At 36.4% G+C, this 22,615-nt stretch overlaps 1 protein-coding gene across 1 annotated transcript in view; it reads left to right on the top strand.

Annotated features, from left to right (window-relative positions):
* Positions 1-22,615, top strand: part of atp8b1 (ATPase phospholipid transporting 8B1) — a 126,958-nt gene that overhangs the window by 89,709 nt on the left and 14,634 nt on the right. The window contains exons 20-25 of the mRNA XM_039750466.1: positions 730-805; positions 15,731-15,860; positions 17,610-17,895; positions 20,353-20,576; positions 21,944-22,027; positions 22,349-22,594. Of these exons, the coding sequence (XP_039606400.1) occupies positions 730-805; positions 15,731-15,860; positions 17,610-17,895; positions 20,353-20,576; positions 21,944-22,027; positions 22,349-22,594 (1,046 nt within the window). The remainder of the gene's footprint in view (positions 1-729; positions 806-15,730; positions 15,861-17,609; positions 17,896-20,352; positions 20,577-21,943; positions 22,028-22,348; positions 22,595-22,615) is intronic.

Below are 22,615 nucleotides of genomic sequence, written 5' to 3'. Positions count from 1 at the left end.
TGTTATTTCTTTACTTAGTCTTTTAATATATGGTTACTGTTCATTAACATTTAATGTAAAAAATGCCCAGATTCTGGAAATATAAAAGTTAGCATGTATTGTTTCTTGCACCACTACAAAATGATTTGTATATGCATTTCGAAATATTAAATGCATGAAAAGCTGACATGGAATGGGCAGTGAAAACTTAAATAACTGAAAAAATGTTACTACTTGGAACCAAGTACAATATACAGTAGTACCAAAGTTACACTAAACATCCTGTCATGAATAAAATGCTATTTACCTTTGCTGGTATTACAAAGTCTGAACCAACACCATTCATAAGACCTGTATACTAAGAACTGGGTCAGTTTATTTAGCCCAAATTCCCATACAAGTTTTTTCCACGTGCTCAGTTCTAAAGTGGTAACAGAGCCAACTTTAAGCAATATAATTTAATTTCATTAAAATGTTCCCAAAAATGCTGCGCTTTGAAATTAAGGCATTAATTTTTTATATTTCAGGTCTGTAAATTAATTGGTAACAAGTGCAAACAAACTAAGCAGAATGTATTTTTAAATCCTCTTTTTTACTACCCTACTAGCAGAATGAAGTTTTCTAAAATCTGTCAAAAAAAGGTAGATAACCAACGTCAAAAGGTTTTAACAGCTTTCTTGCAGAACATAAAACTTAATCTGTTTAACTTTGTTGAGTTGCTTAATTTCTGTACGTATAAATGTTTTTCAGAAACTGCAGAAAATATTGGTTATTCCTGCCAACTTCTGGGTGATGATACTGAAATCCATTATGGAGATAAAGTCAAGTATGTATTGGCACAACATAATTGCTATGTGAGGTGTCAGAGTATTTTTACTTGTTTACAGCTTGAATTGTGACATATGTGATTTTCTGTTAGATATTAGCATTAGATTTTAAAAAATGCCCGATCATTTTATCTACTTTGTCGTATGACATAAGTTTTTACATAAGAGATGAGTAAAACATTCTGATCTATTAGGTGATACACAAGTAGCTGTGAAACTGCACTGCTTTGGGTAACATGATTTGCTTATGGCAGCAGACTCTGAACAAACCAGCATATTTATTTTGTTAGATCTTAGTGCAGCATTGACACTGTCAGACATGACATTCTATTGTCTAGAATGGAGAACATGCTGGGTATCTCTGGCACTGCCCTCTAGTGGTTTAAATCCTATCTGACTGACAGGCAAGAGTTTGTTTGCCTCAGCACCAGTCACACAAGGGATTCCTCTGGGCTCAGTCCTCTGCTTTTCTGTATCTGTATGCTTCCACTTTGCCATATTTGTAGCTTTGGACTGGGTTATTTTTATGCTGGTGATTCTTAACTCTATTTCAGAGAAACTTCATCTCAGGGCTTTCTTAGCTCACAACTTACCTGGATGGAGTAGAACTCTTTAAAATTAAACTGCAACAAAACTGAACTTTTGCAGATTGGCACTAAAGTGCAACTTAAGAAAATCTCCTTCTCTGTCACTCTTGATGGTGATCTCTTCACACCTTCCTCTAATACAAATAATCTTTGTGTAATTTTTGATTCCTTGCTTTCTTATTTTGCCCACATAAACCACATTAAGAAACTTTCCTACTTTCACCTCTGTAACATATCCTGTGTTCTCTCATTCCTTTCCTTTTTTTAATGCTGAGGAACTTGTCCAGGCTTTTATCACATCTCACATCAATTATTGTAACTCTGCTGGCAGGTCCCGCTTCTAATCTTATATTAGAGCTCCAGTTGATTCATAACTCTGCTGCAAAGAGTCTTAACATGAACCAACAGCAGCAAGCACATAATACCCATCCTGCATTGCCTCCACTGGCCCCCTGTGTCTTACAGAATTGAATGTAAAATTCTGTTATTCACCTACAAAGCTTTAAATGGCCTTGCACCGTACTATAGTCATGACCTTCTCCATCGCTATGCTTCTATTTGCCCACTAAGGTCCTCTGATTATGGCAATCTTGTTGTGCCCTATACTAACCTGCACTCTATATACCACCCAGACTTTGGAATGACCTCCCTAAATTAATTAGATCAGCCAACTCATTCTTTTAAAAATCAGCTGTTCAGGAAGGCTTTTAACTTAGACTGAAAGAGGAGTGAGAATGCTAGGTTATCTCTCAGTCCAGATGCTCAGTATAATTTGTGTGTGTTATACCACAAATGATGTTATTTGCTAGGCTTTTCTTTAGTATTTTACTCTGGTTTATTGTCTTTTATTCTATTTAATGCCTTTGTATATTCCATATCTATCTGTTTAGTGTTCTATTCAGGAAACATCTTTATCCAATGTTAGATAGATAGATAGATACTTTTATTAATCCCAAGGGGAAATTCACATAATCCAGCAGCAGTATACTGATACAAAGAAACAATATTAAATTAAATAGTAATAAAAATGAAAAGAATTAAAATAAAATTAATGTTAGCATTTACTCCCCCGGGTGGAATTGAAGAGTCGCATAGTGTGGGGGAGGAACGATCTCCTCAGTCTGTCAGTGGAGCAGGACAGTGACAAAAGTCTGTCACTGAAGCTACTCCTCTGTCTGGAGATGACACTGTTAAGTGGATGCAGTGGATTCTTCATGATTGACAGGAGTTTGCTTAGTGCCCGTCGCTCTGCCACAGATGTTAAACTGTCCAACTTTAATCCTACAATGGAGCCTGCCTTCTTAACAAGTTTGTCCAGGCGTGAGGCGTCTTTCATCTTTATGCTGCCACCCCAGCACACCACCGCGTAGAAGAGGGCACTCGCCACAACCGTCTGGTAGAACATCTGCAGCATCTTACTGCAGATGTTGAAGGATGCCAACCTTCTCAGAAAGTATAGTCTGCTCTGACCTTTCTTACATAGAGCATCAGTATTGGCAGTCCAGTCCAATTTGTCATCCAGCTGCACTCCCAGATATTTATAGGTCTGCACCCTCTGCACACAGTCACCTCTGATGATCACAGGGTCCATGAGGGGCCTGGGCCTCCTAAAATCCACCACCAGCTCCTTGGTCTTGCTGGTGTTAAGGTGTAAGTGGTTTGAGTCGCACCATTTAACAAAGTCTTTGATTAACTTTCTGTACTCCTCCTCCTGCCCACTCCTGATGCAGCCCACAATAGCAGTGTCATCAGCGAACTTTGCACGTGGCAGGACTCGAGTCATATTGGAAGTCTGATGTATATAGATTGAACAGGACCGAGAAAGTACAGTCCCCTGCGGCCCCTGTATTGCTGCACACAATGTCAGACCTGCAGTTCCCAAGAGCACATATTGAGGTCTGTCTGTAAGATAGTCCACAATCCATGCCACAGGTTTGAATCTACTCCCATCTCAGTCAGCTTATCCCTAAGGAGCAGAGGTTGGATGGTGTTGAAGGCGCTAGAGAAGTCCAAAACATAATTCTTACAGCACCACTGCCTCTGTCCAGGTGGGAGAGGGATCGATGAAGCATATAGATGATGGCATCCTCCGCTCCCACCTTCTCCTGGTAGAACTGCAGAGGGTCGAGGGCGTGGCGGACCTGTGGCCTCAGGTGGTGAAGCAGCAGCCGCTCCATGGTCTTCATCAGATGTGACGTCAGAGCAACAGGCCGGAAGTCATTCAGCTCACTAGGACGTGATACCTTTGGGACAGGAGTGATACAAGATGTTTTCCAAAGCCTGGGACTCTCCCTGTTCCAGGCTCAGGTTGAAGATGCGCTGTAGAGGACTCCCCAGTTCCAACGCACAGGCCTTCAGCAATCGTGGCGATACACCATCTGGACCCGCTGCTTTGCTGGCACAAAGTCTTTTCAGCTCTCTGCTCACCTGGGCTGCTGTAATTGTGGGTGGGGATGTCTCACCTATGCTGGTATCAGCAGAAGGATGGTTGGAGGATGCAGTACTCGAGGTGAGAGTGGGTTACTGTGATCAAACCTATTAAAGAAGTTGTTCATTTGGTTTGCTCTCTCCACGTCTGCCTCGATGGCGGCACCCGCTTGAGCTGCAGCCAGTGATAATCTTCATCCCATCCCACACTTCCTTCATACTGTTGTTCTGCAACTTCTGCTCCAGCTTTCTCCTGTACTGCTCTTTCGCGCCTGAGCTGGACTCGGAGTTCCTTCTGCACGCACTTCAGCTCATGCTTATCACCACCTTTAAAAGCCCTTTTCTTCTGGTTCAAAAGGCCCTTGATGTCACTTGTAATCCATGGCTTGTTGTTAGCATAGCAGCATACTGTTCTTACTGGAACTACAATGTCCATACAGAAGTTGATGTAATCAGTTGTGCATTCAACAGCCTCTTCAATGTTCTCACTATGTGATCTCAGCAATATATCCCAGTCTGTAGTTCCAAAGCAGTCTCTCAGAGCCTGCTCTGCCTCAGGGACCACTTCCTGAATGAGCGTGTGGTTGTAGGTAGCGCCCTCACTCTTGGTTTGTATTGAGGCTGAAGCAGAACCAGGTTATGATCTGCTTTCCCAAGCGCAGGCAGTGGGGTGGCGCTGTATGCGTCTTTAACGTTTGCATATAGTAGGTCAATAGTCCTGTTTCCCCGAGTGTTACAATCCACATACTGGGAGAAGGCAGGTAATGTTTTATCCAGCGTTACATGGTTAAAGTCTCCAGCGATTAGCACAAGTGCCTCAGGGTGCTGCGTTTGTAACTTAGCAACTGCGGAATGGATGATGTCACTTGCCATCTCCGCGTTGAGGGGATGTAAACAATAACAGCAATCACGTGTCCAAATTCTCTGGGCAAGTAATAGGGGCGCAGACTTACGGCCAACAGTTCGATGTCCCTGCAGCAAGTGGAGATTTTAACGCTTACATGTCCTGAGTTGCACCACTTTGGTACATATACCTGCTGTTTCTTTGAGACTCTGTGAAAAGCCTTGAACATGGGAACGGCGCTATATAAAAAAAAAAAATAGTATTATGTAAGACTATATACTTTTGTTTTTCAACATAATCCCCTAAACACTATTAAATGTATTTTTATTGTACCACTCGGATGAAATGTTTGTCTTGCTTGTGCAATTACATTTTTGTGGACGTCTTTACGTCTTCACCTTGGATATTGCAGGTTGGATGAAGGTAGCAGTTCAAATTATAAAACAGGTGCCATCTAGAACTGCAGAATAGAGTAGGTGTTGCATCTTTTAAAAATCATGCTTTGCTGAGCAGCCTTTTTAAGCTGTGCAGTGCTAGTAGAGCATTATTGTGAACCAGAAGAGTGATGGTCAACAGCTTTCCTTACTACTTTTTTCTTGATTATTACAAATACTAAAGCTAATAAGTGTATTATTCGTTTGTTATGTAAACCTTTTGAGACATTTTTTTGTATGATCTTCGTGAACGTAAATTTCTGTAGTGTTTGGAGAAGTGCCATGATTCTATTGGATTGTTGTTTAAACTGTGTGTATCAGTTTACTTGCCAATTATACACTTTGGTTTTTCCCTCTGTCTGAAATTATTAGCCAATTAATCTCTGATTTGACACTTTGGATGCAGTAATGCTTCACTTCATAATTTAACAGGGTGTAAAAATGTGCAAAAATGCCATTCAGATATTAGTCTGTCATGAACAATTGATTTAACTTGATCCATAACTAAATCCTTATAGTTTCCCATCAATCTTTGATTCTTCCATATGATTCACTTAACAATGGCTGCATTTTCTTCTGTTGTTGATATTACAGGAAAGCCCAACCTTGGGTCAGATTCAAATGTTTTTCTGCTACAAAAGAATTCTGCATATAAACTTAGTTAAATATCTCCAGTTTATTGTTCACCAACATTAGAATTTCGATGATGGCATAATACGTGATGTGTTTTGGAATCCAAAAATGCTGTATAAATCTCAAATGCTAAAAATTTTTATTTCATATATTTTAATATGTTGGAGCTTATCATTGGCTACTTCAGAAATAAGCACAGTAGATTTCTTCTTTCAAGGTTGAGCTTAAAACCTTTTGATCACCCTTTGTAAATGATCCTTGTTTGTTACTTGTCACTGCCTTAATGTATTGTTTCACCTGTGTGCTTTAACACTAGAATTACCAGAGCCTACGAAAAAACTCGTAATTCCGTCCCACCTTAAATCGCTTCTTAAAATCGTTCACAGCTCTCCACCAGCGTCTTTTGTCATCTAAATGTGCTGATAAAAATCAGGCTGCAAGCAGCCGGCTATTCCATCCCCCCACCGACTTAGAACGTGCACAAACTTCTCCCAGCTCATGCCTTGATTGATTATCTAGGAGTGAAGTGGAGTTTTAGAGTGGAAAGAATAGATTATTATTTGGAATACACGCATTTCACATGTGTTCCGTTTCTACAGTAATCCGTGTAAACACATTTTTAAAACAGAAACGTTTTTCATATTGTAGTAGTAAATGACAAAATGTAAGCATAAACTATATAATGTATGAAGCCTGAAGTCCAAATATCAAACACTTTCACAAAAGGTACACATATAACAGAACAAGTATGCTGTTATTCAAAAATATAACTGCAGAAAAAAGCCACCTTAGCATGCCATATTGACACGTACGTACTGCAGCTGACACAGTAGCATAATGGTATCAGCCGCTTACTGGTATCCAAAAGCTCATGAGTTCGATCCCACATGGCTCAGTTTTAAGAAGTAAACTGCTCTTATTCTTACTATTTTAGAATAAAAACATGCATTTGATTTCAGTGTGTAACAGCCAGTAATTTATGATACTTGTAAAGGTTAGGTTTTTTTTTTATTCACTTTTCATTCTCAGTCTCGGTCGTGTTCAGGATCCTTCCCTACCCCCCATCTGAGAATGCTGTTTTCACATAAAGATGCGCGTGGCTCTGCAGCGTACTTGCAAATGCATTCTCGTACCAATGCTTGCGAACTGAAGTGCCTGCGTGCACTTTTAGTGGCATTACGTCTATTTTTTGAGCATGCCCGTGTAAGGCTCAAACACAGGAACATATGTTGGTGTACAAGAATAAAAACAAGTGCACTTTTATTCTAGACTATAAGTGAAGAAAAAATAAAACAAGTTACAGTAGGCGGTTGATACGACAGCTTGCGTGGTGCAATGCTAAGAACTGCTGATTTCCGATCCGTGCTATATAAAATCATCACATTCAAATATTAACAATTTCCACACACCCTTCCTACATTCACGACATGTGTACTTTCACATAAAGACGCGCTATAACTCAAATGTGATTTATTTGGAGACAAGCTATACTCGAATGTTATTTATATAGGGAAGAAAGTACAATGTCAGGTGCTCATTCAGTGTAATAGGAACCATAGCCCAGAGAGATGTCAACACTGCAACAAGCACACATGTTGTGAATGTAGGAAGGGTGTGTGGAAATTGTTAATATTTGAATGTGATGATTTTATACAGCACGGATCGGAAATCAGCAGTTCTTAGCATTGCACCACGCAAGCTGTCGATCAACCGCCTACTGTAACTTGCTTTTATTTTTCTTCACTTATAGTCTAGAATAAAAGTGCACTTGTTTTTATTCTTGTACACCAACATATGTTCCTGTGTTTGAGCCGACACGGCATGCTCAAAAAATAGACGTAATGCCACGAAAAGTGCACGCAGGCACTTCAGTTCGCAAGCATTGGTACGAGAATGCAGTCAAAAGTACGCTGCAGAGCCACGCCAAGATCTTTATGTGAAAACAGCATTCTCAGATGGGGGTAGGGAAGGATCCTGAACACGACTGAGACTGAGAATGAAAAGTGAATAAAAAAAACTAACCTTTACAAGTATCATAAATTACTGGCTGTTACACACTGAAATCAAATGCATGTTTTTATTCTAAAATAGTAAGAATAAGAGCAGTTTACTTCTCAAAACTGAGCCATGTGGGATCGAACTCATGAGCTTTTGGATACCAGTAAGCGGCTGATACCATTATACTACTATGTCAGCTGCAGTAATGACGACGTCAATATGGCATGCTAAGGTGGCTTTTTTCTGCAGTTATATTTTTGAATAAAAGCATACTTGTTCTGTTATATGTGTACCTTTTGTGAAAGTGTTTGATATTTGGACTTTAGGCTTCATACATTATATAGTTTATGCTTACATTTTGTCATTTACTACTACAATATGAAAAACGTTTCTGTTTTAAAAATGTGTTTACACGGATTACTGTAGAAACGGAACACGGAAATGCGGTATTCCAAATAATAATCTATTCTTTCCACTCTAAAACTTCACTTCACTCCTAGATAATCAATCAAGGCATGAGCTGGGAGAAGTTTGTGCACGTTCTAAGTCGGTGGGGGGATGGAATAGCCGGCTGCTTGCAGCCTGATTTTTATCAGCACATTTAGATGACAAAAGACGCTGGTGGAGAGCTGTGAACGATTTTAAGAAGCGATTTAAGGTGGGACGGAATTACGAGTTTTTTCGTAGGCTCTGGTAATTCTAGTGTTAAAGTCCATTTTAAGTGAAGGCAGATGTGACCTCTGTGAGAGGTTCAGTTTTCACATATGCTTCCGAGTTCTTTGTTAGTATACCAGGTCAATTGTTTTGAGGAAAAATTAATGATCTGGTTTAGAACTGATCTTTTATTTCTTCTCTTTTTCTTGCTGTATCTCTGAAACTCATACATCTACCACTTCGAAATTATTCACCATTACATTATGTCAGCCAAGGAAATAGCTTGCTCATTTCTTCCTGAAGGTATCTAAAAGGGCACATTCACTGAATATTTGTGGCTGTTGATATACAGTATTTAAATACCTTTCCTATTTCTCCCAATGAGGGATGGTTTCCCCAGCTTTCCTAAGAATACTTTTTATAATATCCCACTGTCCTCTTGTCAAACATGGTTGGAACATTTTGGAAGACCTCTGATTGCCATTCTCAAATGCCTTAATAAACTAATTAGGCAACTGTTTTCACCTTGTCAAAAACTGCTGTTGTAAACACTCTTACTATTTCTTACCTTTAACTCCTTATGCATAAGTGGTTTTTGGCATTATTGTCCCTAAATTACATACACCAACATGAAAGTCTATTATTTTGCTTATATAATAAATGAACTGATGAGTGAAGAGTAGTAAGAATAACACTTTCTTTTAAAAAAATTCTTTAGATGAGTAAAAACATTTGTTTCACACCAGTATCAAGTAAATCAAACACACAAAGTATGCTTTTTTTTAGAATTTCTCTCCAAGAATTTTTTTTACATTACATAACCAAGACATTTTGTATTGCACACCTCTGGAATCAGTTCTATTTTTGTGCCCTGATCTGTAATCTACCATTGTACCAAATTTAGATGCATTACAAAGTTTTATGTTTAGTTAAATATTTAGTCTCTTGAACCCAAATAATCTCTCAAAAGTATTGTAGTTGCAGTTTTTTAATAGAAAAATATATAAACACACACTATGCTATATGTCCTATATATGTGTTGTGGAAAGCATACCCCCAGACACAGACAGACCGACACCAGAATGTCCAAAACACACTTCTTTTATTTGAGTTCTTTAAGCACCACGATGCCTTCTCTCGCCAGCTCTCTTTCCTTTTGTCTTTGTCGTCATCTTTCTTTGTTCCTTTCTTTCTTTCTCTCTCTTCTGACCTCCTTTCTCCTCCTCACAAGCTTCGTCTCCTTCCTCCCAACTCTGGCTCGTCTACTGGAAGGAGGCGGCCCCTTTTATTATGACCCGGATGAGCCCCATGTGCTCTCCCTGACGTCACTTCCTGGTGTGGCGGAAGTGTCAGGAAAGCACCTGGAAGCACTCCGGGTGGTCTTGGAATTATTTCCGGCAGCACTTCCTGGTGTGGAGGAAGTGTTACCATCCAGGATTCCCTCACTGTCCGGGCGCCCCCTTGCGGTGGCCACGTCCTCTCACGAGAGTCCCAGCTCCCTCCTTGTGGCCCCCAAATATGCCTGGGCGGCTGCCCTCTTGTGGCTGAGGAGTAACATTGTCCACGTCAGGGACTATCCAGGCGTCCCGGCTGGGCAGTATACCCGCTCATCTGTGACCATGTATATAATCATGTACTTTCAAAATTTTTATGCAAGTTCTGTAAAAACAATTTTTGTTTATCACTAGACACAGAGAAACCTTACATTTTATGTAATAGGTTGGAGTGTTTAGGGTGCAATGTACCCATCATCTTCTGCCTTTTACAGTTGCTTCACAGACATTTAGTGTTTGTTTATTTATTGCTTTATGTTGGTGTTTTCTTGTATTTCTTGCCTGGAGTAAACTTAAGTACATACACACATTCTTATTAGCGTCTTCCAGTGCTGGGTTATGGAGGTGGGGTCAATGCCTTTTCTGCCAGCTCTAGGCACAGGGCAGGAAACAGCCTTGGACAGGGTCCTCAGAGCTAGTCACACACCACAAATACACCTAAATAAGTGTTTCTTAGCCATTCACTGTGATGTGAGGAATTGAGACTTGTTCGGTCTTCCTTTAGTTGGTATTGGGTTTTTTTTCAGAGTGTGATTAGTAATATGATTAAAAAATATATCGCACAGTGCTCATCCTTTAAGCCTAAGTCTCCATTGTAGTGTGATTAAACAGGACCCTTTTAGCAAATTCTTCACGACATATGTTCTTATTTGACAAGACAAAAGCGCAAAAATGCTGGTTCGTAAATCTTTAACTCAAAGTACTTTTGTAATAAAGTGTGATTATTGTGACAAGAATAGGCCTTCACAATTTGGTGTGTCATGCCCAGTTCATAAAACATTTCCAAAATATCATCAACCACAAATAATTCCAAACCTCTAAGTGATATGTATGAATAGATTACATCTTTTGTCCCATGACCTTAATGAGCATCTGGATTAAAAGATTAGCTGCTATCCACAGTACTTAATCACATAATTTTCAACACTTCTGCCATGTCATATCTTATTTCCCTGTAGTACTGGGTTTAGTCAGGGAACAACCAAATAACATACCCAGCTGACCTGAAGGATCATGATTCAGTACAATGGTACACACAATTCTGAACTACAGGAAGGCAGTATGGCCTGCTCAGGTTCTCAAACCGAGTCTGTTATATCCTTGTAGTTTTAAAGTCTTGTGCCCTCAGTGTTGGCTTTTCTGACACAAAAAAAAAAAACTCTACTCGTGGTATTGAAAAAACTTGGCTTCTCCTGTACATTATGCAACTTAAGAACAACCTCTATGGGGTTACACATCATACAGTGTTGGCATTTAATTGATACTGTACATTTCGAAATTGTTGTTTGTACCATTATATTCATATTTATTAACTCTTACTCATGAGTTCAATTGTAGTTACCAGTCTCTCTAGTGTGTTTTTTTTTTTTTTTGTAACATCTTTATTTATTTGAAAATTAATTTGCTACATGTCCACCCAAGTCTGAAATTAAGTTGTATCAAGCCATTGTGTTTTTGATAATTCTATAGGATATACTGGTCTGGGTTATATTGTGTCATCTGAAATTTCAAGCGTCCTGTTTTTTTTAGACTAACAAATACATTTTGACCTCCTCTAATTGAGAAAAATCACTTTGCACGATGATGCATTATTTTTTGTGCTTGAGACAGTTCTATACCCCATCTTTTTAACAGACCCTGAATCATTGCCTCTGCAATTTACTAGCTTCTCAATGGGTACTTTAATCAGAAGTATTTTGAAAGTGAAGATGAACATCGTAATGCCAGTTGGGTAGCTACAGCTGGTCAGACCCAGGCTATATTTATAGGATAATATCTCACAGTTGCTCTGGAAGTTCGGACCATGCTGCTGTTCAAGGGAAGTCTGCTTGCTGCTGCTGAATTTCTGTGTCAAAACTAATAATGCAGAAGAAAGAGATTAATAAAACTTCCTAGGAGACTAGCTTTAAATTAGCTTGCTATAAGTGATCTCAATATAGCCAAATATCCATAAGACTGTAGAAGGGTTTATTTTTATAAAGAATGTTAGAAGTGTAACGTAAATGGGAAAGTAATGTAAGCAATACATCCTAGTAGATAAGTGAATTGGATAATCAATGGATGAATATGTAAAACTGGAGGTTTTAAAGTTTGCTTACAGATTAAAAATTAAATGATGATAAAAAATAAGACATTGCCATCTAGTGTTCAGAACCTACAAGACAGTTGTACTTGGGTAAAGTAACTAAAGATGCTACCAAATTAAACATCTAATACCAACAAATTAAACCATGGGCAGTGAAGTAGGGATATCTTGGACTGCAAGCTGTAAATTGCTTTTATGTAATCCGTTTTTATATTTAAAGAAAAATGCTGCATTTCCTGTTGCATTTTCAGTCCCTGTGATGTTTGTCAGATCTCTTGTTCTATGTAGGTTGGTTGCATATATTACTTCAGTGAAATTAACCTCCGGGTTTTTTTTTTTTTTAAAGAAGATATGTTTGAATACAGTTTTACGCAGCACTGAAAATGTTTTATGTAAATGTATATCCATATTTCTAATATTGCAAAATGGGCTTAAAGCATAGTACTACTCGCATATACAAAATGTTTAGGTCAACTTAAAAGCAAGTGTTTTAAATATACAATCACATTTTGTAGGAGACGTGTTTGTCTTTGTAACAAATGACATTTGAAAAAGTTTTACAGACCATAAAACATGAATATTACACAGTTTTATGGCACCTTCAACTTTTTTGAGGTGTGATCTAACATGTAAAATGTGCTGCTTTCTGGTTTACTAAAAAAAAAAAAAAATTGACAAAGTAGTATAATTACTGTGTATTTTACAGTCAGTTCAGAGCCAAGTAAAAGCTCAATGAAGTAGGTTTGTCTTATTTATTATAAAGAAATCAGAGTTTTGGGTGTGTTTGTAACACACACACACACACACACACATAGCAGCCTCTCTCCACTCACTGTGTATGCAGTCTGTAAGTGCTGCCTGTCTGAGCTCTTATTATGGTGTGCATTTAGTGTAGTTTTGTTTAGTGAGGTTTTTGAGGTGCCTGGAAGTTTTCAGAGGTATTAAGAAACACTTGTAGTTTTTTTTTCTTTTTTTTTTTTTTGAATTTCTTTTTAGGGCTTTATACTGCTTTTAAATGCCTTTATTGTGTTATTTGCATTGCTTACTCCACTGTACAATTTCTATGCAGGTAGCGTTTGGTCAAAGTTTGTTTTTCTTTCCTCCCCTCTATCAAGCTTTATCACCATGAACAAAAACCTTTTGTTTGTGTCTTTGGCTGGTTACATGGAATAATTTATTATATAACATTTATAAAATGTCAAACACAAAGAAAAACAAATTTTAATGTATGCTTAGTAATCCAAAAGATGAACATACTGTAAAGGTTACTAGGTTAGAGCAGTGCATTTAGACAACACCCAAAAATGTATGCATATCCTGTTTATCTAAGTTTCAATACTGCATCTGTTCATTGCTTAGTTTAAAAAAGCCATATTTTGCCCTTAGCTTCTTGATTATAGACTCTTAATATTATAGTTGCTTTGTATTTCAGTTTATACTCTTTTGAAATGGCATCTATTATTGTATTTCATTCAATTTATTGGAGGAATAGTTCAATTTCGGCAGCTTCAGATAACATAAAAGGTACTCATTTTTTGTTGTGCTCTAATAGAAAAAAATCTGTTCTGTGCACAAGTTTAGTTTAATCAAGTAAAATTTTGTACAGAGTCCTTCAGAGTGCCCATTCAGGTTGACAAGTGTGAAACAAGTGTAGATTTTACTAAAAACAGAATTACATCTAAAGACAAAAATTTGTTAAAATGCACAGGAGAAAAGTAGAAACTGAATTAACATAAATGGAAGCCAATGATATCTGTCCGCTTAATTGTTGAACTATGGCCAGCTGACAGCGGAGGAGAGATAGAGACCTTAGCCAACTAGTTGCCCATACCCTCCTCGGCATTCTGTGCTGGGCTGTCCAATCTGATGACAGAATATGTGCTCCCAGTATCTCAGATGTCCTTTCCATGGGTAGGAGAACTGCTTGGCAGAAGAGCATTTGGCACCAAGTACCACATCAAGATACTAAGAAGAGAAACAGAATAGAGGGTGGGTCAATAACGGTTTATAAATACCTTATTTATTTTTGTGCAAATGACTAACAAAAGGAGATGCAGCTACAGTCTGGATATGCTAGTCTAAACTCATGAGTCTCTAGCCTGAATTTAAAAGCTGAGACTGAAGGGGCTTCTCTTATATAAGCAAGCAGATCACTCCACAGCTTCGGGGCCCTGTAACTTAAGCTTAAACTCTCACTCGTGTTTGTCCTTGGAATCTAAAGACGCCCAGTATATTGAGATCTTAATGCCGTATATACTCACGGATAAGTTGTCCTGCGGATAAATCGAGACTTGATTTTACTATACAATTCCTGGTATTTTATAATGTCGGTCGTATAAGTCTAATGCAGAAAACATGCACGATTGGTCCAAGAGATTTTGATATGCTAATGCTCTCCTGAGAGAGTAACCATGGAGCACACTGACTTTTTTTTTTTATTCCTATATATTGTGCCTACGTGACCACACAGTAATACCCGAACTATTCTGAAGCAGTGTTTGCACTGTTTTGTGTGTTTTGTATCTCACACCCTCTTACACCTTTATCGTAAGAGCATCCCTTATCTACAATGGAGTATTTGATCAGAAGGAGATATGAAGCTGGTTTTAAATTAAACATCATTGATTTTAAGATCGATTTTTCGGGTTTCAAGACCCGTCTTGTACGTGAGTATATACGGTATGCACTCTGGTTTAACAGGAATAATAATTTCAGATACGCAAACAGGACCTTGGCCATTTAACGGTATACTCCAGCCAAGAATATTTTTTTATGTTACCCCATTTGGCTTGTACTGATGGCCAAGAAAAAATTTCAGGCTCATGTTTTTATGGAGAAAGTACATAACAATGACACTAGTTGAATGGGAGCCAAACCATTGCAGAAAGACCGCAAACAATTTAAAATAAAAAAATCCACGGATAAAGAGAAAAAATTTCTCATGTAATTCATGTCACATAACTCACACTCCATTATCCATTACAAAGTTTGTTCACTTTTTTAACTGAAATATTATTAATGCTTCTCAAAAATTCAGGAACAGGAAAGAAATTTCTCATAATAATAATGCATTTTATTTATATTGCACCTTTCCCATGCTCAAGGCACTTTTAATACAGTGCTTTTAAATTGAAGATAGGATTCTTTACCAATGACTGTTGGGGAGAGGCAGATATTTAATTCAAAAGCACAATTTTATGGGGATGCGCCTTTTGCAGTTATTTTACACATTGAATAAGTATCAATTTTTTGGAAAAAAATGCATGCATTTTGCATATTTTGAGCATACGAACAGATGTACTTGTGGATTATGCAACATGAGAATTTTTTTTTTCTCAGTGTTTTTCACATTTCACAGAGTTAAAAAGTGACAGAATGTTGTTACAGTTTGCATCACATCCTCCCAATAAACATTTCTGTTTTTTTGTTTATTCGGAGACAAGAAGTTCTTATCCATCCAGTCTTAACTTACTGATGTAATTAATTAAAATTACAATTGGAGAAATGTCATTTGGTCTTCAAGAAATTAATAGCCGAATATCCTCTGTGTTAGAGTGAATAATAATGTTTTGTTTTCTAATGATCGTTCCTAATGGAAACATGTCTTCCCTTAATTAGTGTGTGTATATATATATATATATATATATATATATATATATATATATATATATATATATATATATATATATATATATATTTTTTTTGCAGAGAGCTTCTAAACATTAGACAAGAAAACAGAAGAAACATGGAAGTGGTCACCACAGGAAATCAAAAGAGATATGATCCTTTTTTTCCAGAAAATAAAAAAAATGCTTTAATTATTACTGGGTCTTGGTTGGTAAGTAATGATATGTCCATCCTTTGACACAACCTATAAATATGTAACTGTTTTTTTTTTTCTTTTTGAGAAAGTAGTTTTTAACTGTCTGTGTTTTGTGGTCTTAACTGTGGATGTGGGATAAGTCCAAAGGCAGGACTGAATTGTGACTAGGGGTCTAAATTTTGTTTGAAACTTTGGGCAAAATATCTGTAAAAAATCTTTGTGTTGCTTTTAGATATTCTATTATACAACAAAACCTTGGTATACTTAAAATTATATTTGTACTCTTCTTTATAAAATATATATTATAAAAAATGCAAAGTTGACTGACTGACTCGCTCATCAACAAAAATGGTAGGTATCTGATTAGAAAATTTCGATATACAGTAGAACCTCGGTTTACGAGTAACTTGTTTTACGAGTGTTTTGCAAGACGAGCGCAATTTTTAAAAAAATTTTGACTTGATAAACGAGCGATGTCTTGCAATAAGAGTAGTATTACACTTTGTCTGCTGAGCGTCATGTGATCACAACTGAGCTGATGGCTCTTCTGTCGCGCGCGTCTCTCTCTCTCTCTCTCGAGGGCAATCGTCTCCTGTTCTCCGTCTGAGTCAGCGTGCCTTACTCATATAGTCAACATCTGTACAAGTATATACTGTTTACTACAGCATTGTGACTGTGAAGTGTGAGTCCCCATCTTGTGCCCCAAAACGCGAAGCTGAGTCTCAGTACTTTAACAACACCAGCTTTATTCAGCTTGAAACAGCAACAGCGCTGTTATTTATTGTAGCGGGATCTTTATAATATTCCTTGTATCACCCATCGACGGCAGGCGCTTATAGCATGTCTGCGATCTTTTTGGATACGCTTATATGGCGAACTGCTACAGCGCTGGGAGACTGCGATTGCTTTGGGACACTCTTCCGCGTGTCCTCCCGTTGGGTGGAATCCCACATGAGTTTAGAAACTCACTCACACCAGCCATGATTCTTTTTAAAGGTAAAGTGCAGGTTAATTTGTTGTATGTATTTTTACTTTATATTTTGTATTAATCATTTTTATATGAATAGCTTTGGGTTATGGAACGAATCATCTGAGTTTCCATTATTCCTTATGGGGAAATTCACTTTGATATACGAATGCTTTGGATTGCGAGCACGTTTCTGGAACGAATTATGCTCGCAAACCGAGGTTCCACTGTATATCAATATTTAAGGGTAAAACCCCCTTAATAATAGAAAAACTAAATACCCCAAATTCTCAAAAATGCCTTGATGGATTTAATTAAAATTTGGTTACTTTATAGAAAAAAGAAATTTAGTCGAAAGTGTTGATGAAAGTATGATAATTGAAATATTCAATGTAAAATATACTGGGATTGATCCATAATTAAATTTGATAGCGACATCAGAAAATCTAGTCATAAGAATGCTTACACTACAAGACAGCTGACTGAAATTTCTGACATGACAGAAATTTTTCCAGTTGCATGACAGCTCAATCGTCCGATACAAGTCTGGCATCTCAACCTCTCTCATACAACACATGAAACGATGGCCAATGACGCAGAAGTTCAGTCTAACTGAAATTTTTTTGTTTTCTTTTCTTTGCCTTGAAAATGTTAAAAGTCCAAAGTAAAATGTTGGGATAAAAAAAGAACAACAATATTTTGAATGTGGGCAACTAGATAACTTTATGCCTTTTTAATATCTGTAGAGTAATGTCATCTGCCTTTTTGTTTAATAAACTTATTTTTTATTGTATTAGAATGACATTCTTCATGAGAAAAAGAAAAAGAAGAAGAAATTGAGGTTGAGACGACCAAAGTCTAAAGAAGAGGAATTTAGTCAACAAGAAGTCAAGCACAAGGAAGATTTGTTAAAAGAGCAGTTGCAGTCTGATTTTGTAGACATGGCCTGCGAGTGTAGTGCTGTTATCTGTTGCAGAGTTACACCTAAACAGAAAGCAATGGTGGTGAATCTTGTTAAAAAGTACAAAAAAGCTGTTACACTTGCAATTGGTGATGGAGCCAATGATGTAAACATGATAAAAAGTAAGCATCATCTGGTACCATTCTGAATATCGGGAGGGTTGTGAAAATATTTTTGCTCTCGCTGTCTATCTCTTTATGATTTAGTCAGGGCTATAATTACATGAAGCAGTCTTTAACAAAATAATGTATTCTCTCTAGATTCTGAATTTAAGAAATAAGATCATTTTACTTCACACATTACATTGTTCTTTTCTCTTACTCCTTTTCAACAATATTTGTGCAACAGAGTTGTGATACAGCCCATGAACATTGTGCAGCTTAATTGTTAAAGTAAACTAGTTAATCTGCTGGCTCAAAAAATGTATTTGACTTGCAAGTTATGACACCCATCCATTATTCCAACAGTTTTATTATATGGCTGTAAGTTGCTTTCCTGTTTGAAAAGAGTATAGAGGCCTTTGCAGTACTAAGGCACAGAACATTATACAGTTATTCTTTACTTTCTTACTCTCCTCATTCATTATGCTGAATATTAATTTTAGTTTTATTCAGTTTGCTAGTGCCTGTTAGGCAGTTGTGGTTTAAATGTATTTGCTTGCATTCTGTGATTATTTTTGTATTAATTTTCTAATCTATTTTTAACCTCTTGGTGCCAAAGGATTTTTAGCAACTTCTGTAACCTTCTATTTCAACTTTCCTGTTTAGATTTTTTTCCAGGAATGTAAACATTAATTTGGTTAATTCTAAAATTTGAGTTTTTTTGGAAGGCTGGCTTAAGTCTTTTTAAGGCTTGTAGTTTACCTGTTCTGAAGGTATCCATGTTGTTTTGTATCCTGAATATCAGTACAATTCCTCATTTTAATTTTATTCACATGATCTTGTAATGCCTTTCTTTTTTAACAACTTTGCTTTTGCATTTGGAAAGATGGCTTTAAACTTGTCTTTATCCTTCCTTGGTGTTAAACTCCACCTGTGTTCTGAAACTTCGCATTACTTTTAGTGTTTATGTACTAGATACCTGTTTCAGTGTTTGTATCCATTATTTGAATCTAGCAGGACAGGGCATTTGAATTATCTTGTATTGTGCTAGTGTTAGTTCCACACCATTCTTTAAGTTCAGTAGTCATTCTAATGTCATCAAAGTCAGAACCTTGTCTGCATGTGTAATAAGGGTAATAGTTTGTCAGTCTTCTGTCTTTGTTGTTTATTTTAACAGTTTTAATTTATTCTTCAAGTAAAAAAGTTTCTGGTCAGACACTTGTATAAATGACATGAAAGTTTTTGTTTACATTCTCCTGCCTTTTATGATCATGAGTAATGTTATTTTCAGCAGACCTTTTGGGTTTTTTTTTAGTGATTGCCAACTTCACCTCTTCATAATGTTCCATATGCATTTTTTTTAAACTTAATGTAGACAATATACTACAAAGCATGCTTTAAACAACATTTATTTAAAAACATTGTGGTGCATAGTTTAAACATTTGTATTATTCCTGTTGATTGTGCCGTCTAGACACACCAATGAAAAACCACACTGTCTGACAGTAAATATTGATATTGATGATTTAAACATTCTGCCATATTAACAGTACTGCAGAGATGTTTCTGAAGCTGAGTGGGCTAGTCGGCTCGATGTTGTGCTGAGGGCTTAAGCAGTAAATGAGGCTTAAACATTTGCTAGTTGGCTTCCACTGCTGTTCTACAGATTACAATAACTCATTATGTTGAGATATGTTAAAGAATGTTTAAAACCTCATTTCTGAAGATCAGCTCTGCAAATAAACTAGAAAGGACAGGCTAATCTTTTCTCTCACAACAAACTGTAATACATCTATCAAGATTTTTGTCATTATGTTTCATACAGGCCCACTGAGTCTCCAGATGTCCCTCAGCTGCTTCTCAACTCCCCAAACATTTTACTACTTTGCCACATAAAAACACAAATTTATGTATACATTGTTTCTGCATTCAGTCATCTTAATAAGGCTGCTACACAAGCACACGGTTTTTATTTATAACAGCTGTCCATTTCTTTTCTGGCACATTTTGAAATGTCCTGATTTTGAATGAAACCAAACATATTTGGGATCCATCTATACACAATTTAATCAAGTAAAGGAGGTTAAAAAGTAGTAATTTGTTGGGCTTTATTTTATTGCTACCAGTCAGTGAAATCTGTTAGCTAGTATTAAAAAGCATCAGATTAACCATAAAAGATTTGACTGTTTTTACAGATGAAGAAAATATATTGGCATGATTCAATTTAATAAATTTAGTTTTTTTGTTGAATAAAAGGTCTCATTCCTAGATCCAAGTTTACATTATTTTAAATACCCAATTCTGAAACTGATTCTCGATTTTAAAAAAAAAAAAAATTCTAGAATGATAGTATTTAGTAAGCCATTTTATTTGAGTATAAAGTAATGAATCAAAATTATTCTGCTTCAAAGTTGCCTCTGTTACTAGTTCCTACATGTATTACAAATAGTCTATACTTAAAATTCTGTCTTTCTGCAGCTGCTGACATTGGAGTTGGAATTAGTGGACAAGAGGGTATGCAGGCAGTCATGTCCAGTGATTATGCCTTTGCCCAGTTCCGCTTTTTGGAAAGACTGCTCTTGGTTCATGGAAGGTGGTCTTATATTCGGATGTGCAAGTTTCTTCGATATTTCTTCTACAAGAACTTTGCCTTCACTTTGGTTCACTTTTGGTATTCATTTTTCAGTGGGTTTTCTGCACAGGTAAGTTTTTTTTTTTATAATTAAACATCTGAAAATATGTGGTTAGATTAATTTGCATCTACAATATTGTATGTGTGGTTAGAAATGAGTATTTGTGTGTGCACATGCACCCTGTGAGATAGAGTTTTGCTCTGTCCATTGTTGATTCCTGATGAGTACTGGTTTTCTGGATGAGCTGTTTAGAAAATGTGCTGATGACTATGAACTTTTTTAAAACTAAATTGCTTATTTAAGTGTCTGATAGTGCTACAATGCAGTACCAAGCAAGAGATAAATCTGCAAGTCTATACATAATAAAACAAGCTTGGTCCACTACAGATATAGAATATGAACATGAACCCTGTAAAATATCACTTCTAGAACTACCGGAATTGTCCTTAAATTGGTTACATTCATTGGTAGATATCTAGTGAGAGAGAAAACTTTACAAAATCATTTTTTCACCAGTATATTTAACTTTCTTAACCTTCTTTAACATATAGTTCAATCTTCATCAGTCAGTTCATTACTCAGTAAATAAATACAAGAAGACATGCAGTGTCAATCAGATGCCTATTTGGTGCACTTACTGGTCCAAATATGATAGATATGGTGCTGTCTACAGAAGTGTACTCTCATGGTAAACACTAAGAATTGATTTTTATACTGTATATGTGCTAAGATACTTGAATTAATAATTGGCATTTTTAATCGGTAATTTCGCTAGTTGAAAGCTTCCCTAAGTTAATTATCCAGTCTGAGGTAACCTTTTACAAATACTCCTCAAAAGTCTGAAAAGAAAAAAAAAAAAGGGGAAAGTAACAAAAATTGTAATTTAATGGGATATGAGTCCACCTGCTAGATTTCCTGTGGCAAACTGATAAATTTTGTTTTCAAACCTCTTTATCACCATCTAAAATAAAAATGACAACTCTTCAAGAAAGTCTGAAAAATAAACAGATAATAGAAAAACAGTGGGCCAAATTTGAAAAATTGTTGACCACAGTACTGTTTTGATTTAAGCAACTACACATAAAGTATGTGTTTTTGTGTGTTGTGTTTTTTTTAATATATATGCACATGACATGTTGATTAGCAAGTGAGAATTTCATTGAACTCTGTGTAACAGTAAACATGCTGCATATAAATGGAGTGATTGTATTCAGTTTAATATTGTAATGTAAAAAGATGTACAAAGTAATGGAAACACCACATGAATAAGGAATTTAAATAACACACATTTACAAATTATGATTACAAAGGTGACTGATGCTTGTTGGTGTGCAGCACTTTATTCTTTATCAGAGATAAATTTGGTACATACTGACTTGTAAAATGTTAATAGCATGAAAAGATTGAGTGAGGATGAATATAACTTTATTTTACAGACTGCCTATGAGAATTGGTTTATCACCTTATACAATGTTTTGTACAGCAGCCTTCCAGTTCTTCTTGTTGGTTTACTTGATCAGGTATGCTTTTTATTAACAATTTTGTTATCTTCTAATGTAATTGTATAAATGCAACAAAATATTTTATATACTGTTTGTATATTCGTAATGCCTTACAAAGATCTTATTCTTTTTCAGTAAAAATATAATGTGACAAAGCTAGTTTATAATATTTAATATTGCTATTTGATTTTTTTTCTAGCATCTTTTCAGATACATGTACATTATATTCATACTATATGTGCACTTTTAATTTGCAAACACTGGTCTAATTCTAGATGAAGTAACATTATATAACTTAATAGAAACGCTTTTTTTTTTTTTCTTTTCCTTTTTTTGTAGGATGTGAATGACAAACTAAGTCTCAGGTTTCCAAGATTATATTTGCCTGGACAAAAGGGACTGCTTTTTAATTACACAAATTTTTTTATCAGCCTTTTCCATGGGATTTTTACTTCCTTAATAATTTTCTTTATCCCTTATGGGGCCTTCCTTCAAACAATGGGCCAAGACGGCGAGGCTCCATCTGACTATCAGTCATTTGCTGTGACCACTGCCTCTGCTCTCATCATTACAGTTAACCTCCAGGTTAGTAGCATTCATTACTTT

The sequence above is a fragment of the Polypterus senegalus genome, chromosome 4 (assembly GCF_016835505.1).
Source record: "Polypterus senegalus isolate Bchr_013 chromosome 4, ASM1683550v1, whole genome shotgun sequence".
Taxonomy (NCBI): domain Eukaryota; kingdom Metazoa; phylum Chordata; class Cladistia; order Polypteriformes; family Polypteridae; genus Polypterus; species Polypterus senegalus.
This window is presented reverse-complemented; position numbering and strand designations above follow the sequence as displayed.